The following is an 11,188-nucleotide window of genomic DNA, read 5'->3' on the forward strand; positions in this document are numbered from 1 at the left end:
AATAGACAGGGAATGATCACATCATTGTCATGACTGACTTAATCGAGAATAGCACTGCAGCGCCCCTGGCGACTTGTCACCGTATGAACTGCCTCGTGCGTGCGACCCTCTAGAATGTATCCGCTTGTAAACTGTCGCCTCACTGTCGCCACTCACGGCAAAAAAGTGCAAAATCTAATAATTCGTTGGATATCCGGTAGTCATCAGAAATTTATAGCATTCCAAACGTAAAACCCATACTTTAGAAAATAAATTGTTCGTTATTTTATTTGATTTAGATTAATGTAATCGATTAAAGGAAAGTGTAGATGCAAGAATGCACCGCATGTGCCCTGTTCGCCTTCGACGGAGGATAGGAAGATAATGCTCGAAAGAGGAGGCACGCCCTTGACGCGCCCGAGAAAGGCGTGGCAAGCGGCTCACGGCAAGTGTGCAGATAGACAGCGGGACAGTCGCGGTATTGCTAAATTGCGATAATACGTTGATAACAATGCGCGGCGCTGGCGCGTTTCATTGCGCTGTCTTCTGTGCTTGAAACGCCGCGCAGGGTGCGCTCATGTTGTCATACGCGGCTTTATCTCGACATTTCTTTTGGCCCGTTGTCCTTGCGCTTTCCTTGCTATCTCCGTTCACTGACTGCCATCGAGCAAACTCGGGTAAAACTCGTGCGAACGAGAAACTCGGCACATCCTGCATAGCACCCCAGTGCGCCATCGCTCCTGCCGCGCTGCCACGCCCATGCGATCGTCGGATCAGGCGTTTAAGTAAGCTTATCGTGCCGTTCTTACATGCGTCAGACAGCACATATGAAAACAGCGGAATAAATGGTTCACTAGATCTGGATATCGAGCGGCCCTGGGGATGCGTTTCTGACAGTCATATGCCACTTTCAAATCTAGGTGGCCACTTTCACATCATCAGAGACGTTCCTGAAAAAAAAGAGATAGAAAAGAAAAAAGCTAATAAATAAAGCGATGTAATAATTACTTGGCGAAGGGCTATCGAACACTGGAAAGCAGTGTGCCAGGCAGGCAGATTATCTCATCGCCACCCATAGGCGCCGACTACGGGGGGGCTCTGTGGCTCGAGCCCCCCCCCCCTCCCCCATTTCTCGCCAACGGGTCATCACCAGAGGTCTGTTGCCCACATCATTTGCGGTTTCTTTAGAGTTGCCTCAACGTTTCACTAAACAATTTTATTGTGGCTGAAAGCTTACTGCATCAGCGCGGACGTGCACGGCTTTACATTCACACTTTCGCTTTAGTTCTGCAAATCCTGACCATAGGACGACAAGCGCAGTAGAAGCGCCAGCGGCGGCTACCTCATACGTATTTTTTCTCACTTCAACGTTTTTTTTTAAATTTCGACTGTGAACACTATACACACATACAATATATTTAAATATATACACAGAAATAAGTTTGTTACATTTTTTAAAGAGAAGGATTTAGCCAAGTAACAATTATTTCTAATTGTAAGGATAGGTTAGGCCTGGAGAATGAATACGTTGCTCTATGTTCACCTCCAATTACCCCTGCCTTGCGCTAGCGTATTCCTACTGGCGCCTGCAAGTTGGAATACGCTTGGAATACAGGGATAATTGGAGATCGCAGGGAGAGGCCTTCGTCCTGCAGTGGACATAAAATATAGGCTGATGATGATGATGATCATGATGATGATGATGATGATGATGATGTTCACTTCACACCCGCCGCGGTGGCTCAGTCAGCTAAGGCGTTGCGCTGCTGAACACGAGATCGCGGGATCGAATCCCGGCCACGGCGGCCGTATTTCGATGGAGGCAAAATGCAAAAACGCCCGTGTGCTTGCGTTTTACTGCACGTTAAACAACTCCAGGTGATCAAAATTAATCCGGAGCGCTCCACTACGGCGTGTCTCATAATCATAACTGGTTTTGGCACGTAAAACCCCCAAAAGAAGAAGAATGTTCACCTCTCTTCAAATTGCTTTGCGTGCCTTTTTTGACCCTGAAAAAGAAAAACCTGCAGTCTTCAGTGGCCCCTTCAGCAGAGTCTTTTATCAGCGGCGTGTGAAATGCACATGAATGTTGTGTGTCTGAGTATTGCTACTGTTTCCAGTAGGCAATGCTAACGACTCACGAAAAAAAACAACCAAAAACTGTTCTAATAATTTACAACATTTATTAGGGATGGAAACATCCTCACATTCCTGCAGTGGTCATAAATAAAAATAATTTATTGAGTAACCGAAGTGAGGCTAAGCCGGATTCATTCGCAATCAGAATCAATAGCCGCCATGCGCACCAGCGCTTATACTCGCACTAAACATAAAACGAAGAAAAAAAAGAAACAGGCGCAGTGTCGCCCGAACGGCGAAGCATCGATTGTATTAGAAAATTAGTAGACAGCTATATGAAGTAAGGATAGTAGTTTTATCGGCCGTATAAACTTGCAAACATTTGCTTACTAAATGAATTATCAAGCATGTTGTCAGCGCGCCCAAGCAAACATGAACACAGCACACTCGATGACCTCTGACACTAACCGTCAAAACGCTGGCGTATGAAAGTGCGGCACCAGCAGCAGCAAGCAGTGATCTTCGTACTGTCTATCGCTTCAACGGAAACTGAGCGGCAAAAACACAGCGCGTACAAAGGTATTAGCCGTCTGCGGATCGCTTTCAAGATACCGCGCGCAGATTATCGCCAAAATAAAGCGCGCGACCCGCGTATGTAGTACTCCCCAGGCGCACGGACAGCCGCAGTCACTACAAACTAGCAGATACGCGCCGCGCTCAACTTTTGACAACTGACGTCTGCGACCTGATCGGTCCGAACAGGTGAGTGAAGTCTTCCATTATTAACGCAGACCCCTTCGAATACTCGACGTCTTTAGTAGAGGTTCACTGTCACAGTAAGCGTCGTCAGCACGAAAGCAATGTGAAGTGCATCGTCATGATACCTTGACTTGCGTTAACTATAATACTATACGTGCGCGATCGTACATGGTTCTTTATGGCAGCCTTGCGCATCTGGCGGCGTCAAAGTCGGCTACCACGTCAGCAGGAGCGCAAGTGCCAGCGCTTAAGCCACCCAGAGTGACCAAAAGTGGTCGGCGCTGACTGATTCGGAAAATTGTTCGATCTCGTTCTAATGGAGGGGTGCATCTTTATGAAAATTGCGTGGCGGTAAGTTTTAATAAAAGGAAAAAGTGGGAGCTATCGCATACTTCTGAGCCGTTCTGTACCAGGACGGCAGTCTTACAGAGAGAGTGCTCCTACAATAAGGCATGTACGAGGTATTCAGTTGGCAAAACTTATCAGGCGCTAATACGAGCCAAGGAGGCAGTGAGGGAACCTTCAGGAACAAGTGAAAAGTGAACATGCGTGGTTTTTATTGTGTAAGGCAATTACTCTGTAAGCCAACTACTGTGTTTATGTAAGGATCGTGCAGGCGCGGAATGCTTGATCGCGTAGAGAATCCGCCTTTGAGGATTATTCGTTCTCGCAAAATTGGTTCCCCAGTGGCAGATCTATTATTCCAGTTGAAGAAATTGAGAGAATAGCCTTTAAAAATAGCAACAGTTTGCTCAAGTGGCAATAAATTGACAAAATGGCTTTGTATGTAGTTTGAATAATGTATTCCAAAATGTATGGTCATGCTGCACAACGTATTCACAAACATGCTAACAGCCACACAACTTATTTCTATTTTCACAACAGCCGTGATTTGCACCTTTGTGGTATTTCTTTAACGTGTGACACTTTGTTCAGCGTCCTCATGCCGCTCCCGCGCCCGTAAAGTCATTCCTGTGTCAAATTATGAACCCGAGATCCTTCGCAGTGAAGCCAGCACACATTGCCATGACGAAAGTTAAAACGCTCATGCGAGCGCCAGCAACGAAAGTGGGTAGACACTCAGGCGTAAGAAAAAGCAAGCTGCATATTCGCTTGGCGCATCGCTCATCGAAACAATTCGTTTTCGCGGCTCTCGGCAGAAGAAACGCGCCGACTGCGGTTTAATGTACCGCGGTGTCACGGCGCCTGTAAACAAAGTAACTGCACCGTCTGCACACCTGTGAGAGATCTAACGGGGCAATCATGGCCCGGTGGCACTTTGAGGGTCTAGTAACAGGAGATAGAGCGTGTTATCTTATGCCACCATCGTGCGGCAGTGCGCTCAAAGAATTAAAATACCATGACGTGTGGATGTAGTTCACAAATGTAGCGCCTGCATCTTCTTTTTACATGAAACGTCTTATCTGCTTTATTTTTTTGTTTGATGGCAATAATAATGTAGCTGCAGAGATCCCAAGTGTCTGGTTATTCGCGACCGATGATTATACTGTGATATATTTGTTTGTGTTCTGCATCCCTTTTATTTGAAAAAGAGAAAAGTTGACTGCGCAGTAATGATGACATCGCAAATTGGACAGCGCAAACAAAAAAAATGTCACAGTTTCGCCCTAAGGGCGAAGCAATGAATGCGATAGCAACACAGCAATGTCATACGAAGTAAGGTGAGCGGCTTTGGTAGCAATATGAATTGTAGTAAACATGAGCTGATTAAGTAAGCAGGTGTGCTGCGGTGTAATTAGACCGACATGAAGAGAGACTCGATGACCACGAGAAGGCGCGTGTGAAACGGTGGTGTTGATGAGAAGCGCTTCCCGTGGGCAGCGCGTGCGAAGGGACACACCTGTAGCGCTGCACTGCCGATCCGAGCAACATTGCATGTGTAGCGTGCGTTGGAAAATGTGGCCCGACTATTACTAACTGTGGTGTGAGCGCGCAAAAACAAACATGAATAGATCCCACTGAATGACTGCAGACAACGACTGTCAAAACGCTGGCAGCAAGCGCATATACGCCGCAGCGGGCGAAGGTACATGCGGTCTATCGCTTCAACGGAAACTGAGTGGCGAATGCACAGCGCATAAAGGTCAGAGCCGTGTGGAGATAAGAGATGGTGCGGGGCGAGCGACGAGCGCGGTTGTTGGCAGAGCATAAGTGCGCCCCCCCCCCCCCCCCCCGCCCCGCTCCCTCCGGCGCTCGCTTCCCGCTTCCTTGCTTGCGCATGGGAGATTGAGTGCGTTCGCTCTCCGTGACAGCGTGCGTCCCCGCACGCTTCCGCTCGGGCATACGGCGCGCGGCGAAGATTTTATCTATACGGAACCTCATGGCGACGGCGACGACGACGGCAGAAATCCAGTGGAAGTGTCCATATAATTGCTATCGCAATAAAATATCGCAGTATAGGGGGTGCATCATCGCCCAGCACGATCAAACCGGACGTGCACGCCTGTCAATGGTGATAACTGGACGGCGCGCCCTATACCTTCAGGCTTGTTATGCTTCGGCCAGGCGCTCCGCTGTTCGCATTTCTTTTCATCGTGATAGTACGTATGCCATGTGTATTCGCGTATAGCTTGTAGACAAATGTAGGTTGATCGTCCCATATTCGTTGCCACGTGAGGGTGTCACAAAAGAGCGCGTAATCCAAGCGCGACCGAGTGTCACGCAAGCCAGCGAAAGAACACGCCGGCCCCGCGGCAACTTCAACAGAGGGGGAGAGCGCATAGGCCTCAAGCAACAACGCTAACAATGGCGCCGAAACGTCTGGAAGAGACTCAACGAAACGACGTTAACCGGAGAGAGAGAGAGAGAGAGAGCACACGCGCGCGCCGAGACACCTTCTCACTCGGCGAGTCGACAGACATTACCACCGCGTGAGCGTACAACAACAGGATGAGTCATCACCCCCCCCCCCCCCCTTCGAGAATTCTCCGACAGCGGCAGTCGAAGGCACGAGAAAAGACTCGAAGCTTCCCAAGCTTTGGCCATGCTACGAGATCACGACACCGATAGCAAAGTTCGAGAACGCCTGTGGAAGCTATATAACCGCCGTGCGAGAATCAGAGGGTGGAATTCAGGGAGTTCGTGAGTTCAGTCCGCACCGGTGAAGTGATGTAACGTGAAGACCGAGCGTCTGCGGAAGAAGGGGATTCCCCGGCAAGCTAGTCGACGAGTTCATCGAGCGTCTGCATTTCCGGAAGCAGTTCCTTCTTCGAGATTTGCCCCGAGCCACGCCGAGATCGTCCGACTTCAAGACCAACACTGATGAATACGATTGGACACTTAGTGTTCCTTTTATTTTGTACTTTACGTGTTGGACTCTTAGTGCTTGTCGTTAATTATTTTCCTTTGTTTTGTGAAACCCATCTGATTTGTATTGTGTTGTGTCTAGCCTAAGTGTGCAAATGTGTGTGCAACTCTCTTGTGTGAAGAATATATTTTGTTGTGTCTTGACAACTCTGGGCTCTCACTCGGTCTTTGGACAGCAACCAGCGTTCGCTGGCTCACCAGAGTACCCACTCTTAATTGTCCTTGCTTTCGTGGGATTATTTTGGGAAGCTCATAAGTCGGCTTTGGAATTTGGTCCGGCGTCTGCGCCTCGTTCACGGGGTCTGTGACAGAGGGTATAAAATTATTCGCATACTGGTCGGCCCCTATTCTGAAGAAATGTATTTCTAATTTCAAGAAGACGCATACCTTTATTGCCGCGCGCACTAAATGATAGTATGGGTAGCCGAAAATTTTTACAGCTCATTGCCACAGGCGGCGCCATCATTCAGACTTGGCAAATCCAATTTTTTTGTGTGAAAATTGGGTTTTTTTACCGCGGAGTAATTCTCTATGCTTTCAGAAATGGTCAAGATTCTTTTGTCTTTTTAAAAATTGAGCAGGGTTCCTACGCGCTTGACCAACTCTGAATATGAATATTATACCAAACTTTGTATGTTTATGCAAGCGTCTATTCAGAATGTTATTCATTTCCCTTGCAGACTGTTCAAAAGCAATGGAAAAATATCTGATCAGGAAACGCAAAGCCCCCGGTGAAGACTGCGAGGAGAGCCGTCCCTCATCCAGCATTTCCAGTTCAGTCGCTGAAGCTCCACCGCGCGCTGATGACAATAGCACACCAAGCTCTGTGTGCACGGCAGAAGCCAGTCCTTCCAAAATTCGATCCATCGGCGAGGTTTCTGATGCATCATCTACATAAAAACAAGGGCGGCGCTTCCAGCCTACCTGGAAAAGTACCTACAAGTGGTTATCTTACAATGTCCACAGTGACAAGGCGTTTTGCGAGACTTGTTGCACACCATCAGAGATGAAACTGCCGCTCCCTAACATTTCCCAAGACAAGGATTCTTACCTGGCATTTGTGAAAAATGGTTTCTCGAACTGGAAAAAGGCAATTGACAGTTTTAAATCCCATGAGAGGTCTAATTTTCATAAGGAGGCTTGTAATGCCATCGTATCTGCAAAAGGCAGCGCGAATGTGGCATATGCTTGCGCCAAGGGAAAGGCGAAAGAAATGGACGACGCCCGACAGGCTCTCCTAGCAACACTGTCGTCACTACTGTACCTGTCGACCCAAGGCTTAGCAATACGTGGCCACGAAGACTCAGAGAGTAATTTGAGGCAGCTGCTTAAACTCCGGGCTAATGATATTCCTTAATTGCGATCGTGGCTTTTAAGAACAAAATACAAATGGATTTCTCACCAGATTTTAAACTAGATGGTGGAACTCATGGCACATGACATCCTTCGTTCACTCACAGACGAAGTTCGTGCGGCAGAGCACTACGCTGTCATTATGGACGAGACAGCAGACATTTCTGTCAAAGAACAACTTTCAGTTTGTTTTCGGATGGTCACAGAAAGCCTGGAAGTAGAGGAGCTGTTCTGTGAGTTTTTCAACACGACGGACACCACAGCGACGAGCCTCTTTGCTATATTGAGAGACATTCTTTGTAGATTTAATCTGCCCATTGAAAAGTGCCGCGGGCAGTGCTATGATGGTGCGGCAAACATGAGAGGAAAGCACCGAGGAGTACAAGCTCTCATGCAAGAACAGGAACCTCGCGCGCTATATGTACACTGCCTAGCGCACATCCTGAATTTGGTTTTGCGTGATGTCGGCCAGAAAGTAGACATGTGCCGTGATTTTATTTACGCCGTCACTGAACTGATAAACTGCGTGACCTGCTCTCCAAAGCGCGTTGCTTCTTTTCAAGAGATTCAGGTAGAAGAGGATGTCAACTTGCGAACATTCTGCCCGACAAGGTGGACGCTAAAGGCTTCATCACTGCGATCAGTTCTTTCAAATTATAGAAGCCTCATAACGTTTTTCTCTGAAACAGCATCCGAAGAGCGAACTGAGGCCGGTGCGAAAGCCAGCGGATTTTTAAGGATGCTGTTCAAGTTTGAATCGTTTTTCATGTTGACGCTTCTGACAAAAGTGTTTTCACGAATGGAAGCACTGAATACCGCCTTACAAAAAAGAACGCTCAGGTTTGACCAAGCGGAAAAATGGTGAAATCCGTCACTGAAAGCGTCGCTGAACTGAGGCAAAGTTTTCCCTTGGTTTGGGAGGAGGTGTTGGCAGGTGCAGGAAAAGTAGGAGTTGAAGACCCGTGTGTTCCAGCTGCTAGGCGAAAGAGAACTCCACACTGCTATCCAGAAGGTTCCTCAGCTCATTGTTCACATCAGCGGAGGACATGTACCGCCAGAGGTACTACGAAGTACTTGACACTGTACTGTCCTCGTTAAGCGACAGATATCCACCTGAGATGTGGCAGCTTATGTCACACATTGAGCAGTTTGCCACAGGAAAGCAAGACGAAGCATACATAACAAAGTTCTACGGTGACGACCTTGAACGAGGACGGCTGATTTTGCACAGAGACATGCTCATTGACATCGTAAGCCAACAAAAGTAGGCACCATTGCACACATTCGAGGACGTCGTGCAGATGTTTTCGGGGGAGAAGGGCGAACACCTGCGAAACCTTTTGCCGGAAATGGCCAAGCTAACAAAAATTGCGTTGACCAAACCGGTCTCGTCAAGCACATCCGAGAGGTCCTTTTCTTGTCTTCGGCGACTGAAAACGTACCTGCGGTCGACGACTGAACAAGGCCGTTTGAACCATCTGGCCATTTTGCACACTCACAAAGAACTCTGCCGCAAAATCAATTTAAATAAAATTGCCGACGACTTCATTCTAGAACAAGTGCCCGAATGAACACATTTTTCCTCAAGGTGAAACCATCCCATCAGACAACGAAATCATGTCTTTAATAGGAAAGAGAAAGTTGCCAACTCACAAGTTAAAGCTAACCATTTGCCTAAGAAAAGAAAGCAAAAAGTTATTTCCAGGAACGAAAGCGGGGTGCATGACAGGGCAAGTAGGGTGACGCGTTTTGGGTACGCAAAGACGCTTCGTTGCGCTATTTCTAAAGCTTCCGAGTCTATGCTGTGCTTTTTCCTTATTAATATTTATTTGTCATATGCTGCACTAGCTGCTCAAAAAATCAATCCACGCTCTTACTACTTCCTCTCGTGCCCTTTCCCACTCTTGAGATATCGTTGTGTCCTTTTTATTTATTTGTTAATATGACTGTGTATTTCTGCGCCTGATAATTTATTACTCTTTAATCATTTATTCCGCCGCCGGGATATAAATGAAACCAGTGGCATAAGGCATGCTTTGACAAGTAAATAAAGTATTGCGTCATGGAGTCACGTTGTTTTATACTAATAATTGTTCTCATAAGTTGTGTACAGAAATTGTTATATATTGTGTATGTTTTATATATTTTATGTCTCATCTTTTCAACTGACCTTTAGTCAGGAAAATGTTTCTTGACTGTGTTGTTGTATATTAAAACTTTCACAAAGCGTTACATGGCTGTTTTCATTTATATGTTGTTGTGCGACTTATAGGCACAAAACACACATATCTCCCAAACGTGAATAACTTAATCGGCTTTTCGCATAGCTCATCCGAGAGACGCGAGTCTCTTTGTGGTACGAGGGGACTCAGGTTATGAAATTGAACTATATATATATATATATATATATATATATATGACCGCTTAGGCAAGCTAGTAGGGCCCCAGTCCCCCCCCCCCCCCCCCCGGGAAAATGAAAACTTTCCGCCTATGTCGACGCCACCGCTGACGCTTAATTACCGCGTGGCTTTTCCAATTGTTATAATAACCACTGCCGAAAATTGTCAAGGTCATTGCCGCGTTATGTTTGTTGATTTCAGCTTGTCGACAGCTCCAAATATTGTGCGTTTTACGTATCTACGCTATTCGTATCCTATAACGTATGTAACGCATAGAGCTGCTTCTAAACGCCTTTTTCGTGGGAATAGGGAGCCCTCTGCCGGGCTAGCACGGAAAGCTGTCGAAATTCGCTACAGAACGTACTCTTCCTCGTTTGCGCAGGTTCCTACCTTTTACAGCTGACGACGAGATGGTATGCGCGTATGATAATCATCACTGTACGTATTTTAACTACTGTATTGTGAAGGCCATGCGAAGCTTCGCGAAACGCGGTTTCGCAAGAGGGGTCTCCTAACGGATCCGCCATTGCGACGTATCTTTAGGGGGCGAACTGAATTGTTCGCGCGTACGTCCAACGTAACTTTGGATACTTCGAATCATTATAAGTATATAAATAAACCAACAAAAACAATTCATGAAATTGGTACAGTGCACTTGAAGAAATTAAAGAAACAGTAGTATGTTCTAGGAAATGCGTGCCTTACCTTGTCCTACAACGAGTGTCGCCAAAAGAAGAAGGGCCCCTGCGAGCTTCGACCAGAATTGCGTCGCCATTGTCTGTAGCAAACGAGAGATGCGGCCGAGCGGTTAGACCTGAAATACTACGCCTACGGTATTGCTGAACAGGTTTATACCGTTTCTCTGTTTGTAGGGAAGCATTCCACGGGACACGCCCTCCGTTATCATGTTGTGTAATGCGTGACCTTTTCGCAAAACGCTCCGTCTCGCAATAGTGCCGCTCTCTCATCGGACGTGGAGGAGTCAGAGATTAAAACGACGGCCGCAGCTTGCATTCTGACGTGGGCTGCGCTACGTGGAAACTTACCTTTATCAGTAGGCGTCACGTGCACAAGTGCACGTGACGCCTACTCTTAATGCACTTAATGTCAACTAGCATATCGGATATCCCCGTTTTCTCTCTGATGCACACCGCTCTGTTCCTCTCTCTTAACATCTTTCGTTCTATCCTTAACCTGTTCTCGAGCTTCTTTGCTAACCTCCAAGTTTCTGCCTCATATGTTAGCACCGTTGGAATCCAATGATTGAACACTTCTCTTTTTAACGACACTGG

At 47.0% G+C, this 11,188-nt stretch overlaps 1 protein-coding gene across 1 annotated transcript in view; it reads right to left on the minus strand.

Annotated features, from left to right (window-relative positions):
- The window catches only part of LOC119431084 (uncharacterized), a 33,564-nt gene extending 22,735 nt beyond the window's left edge, over nucleotides 1-10,829 (minus strand). The window contains exon 1 of the mRNA XM_037698542.2: nucleotides 10,602-10,829. Within this exon, the coding sequence (XP_037554470.1) occupies nucleotides 10,602-10,671 (70 nt within the window). The 5' untranslated portion in view covers nucleotides 10,672-10,829. The remainder of the gene's footprint in view (nucleotides 1-10,601) is intronic.
- Between the last annotated feature and the right edge of the window lie 359 nt (nucleotides 10,830-11,188).

This window comes from Dermacentor silvarum, chromosome 10 (genome assembly GCF_013339745.2).
Source record: "Dermacentor silvarum isolate Dsil-2018 chromosome 10, BIME_Dsil_1.4, whole genome shotgun sequence".
Classification (NCBI taxonomy): domain Eukaryota; kingdom Metazoa; phylum Arthropoda; class Arachnida; order Ixodida; family Ixodidae; genus Dermacentor; species Dermacentor silvarum.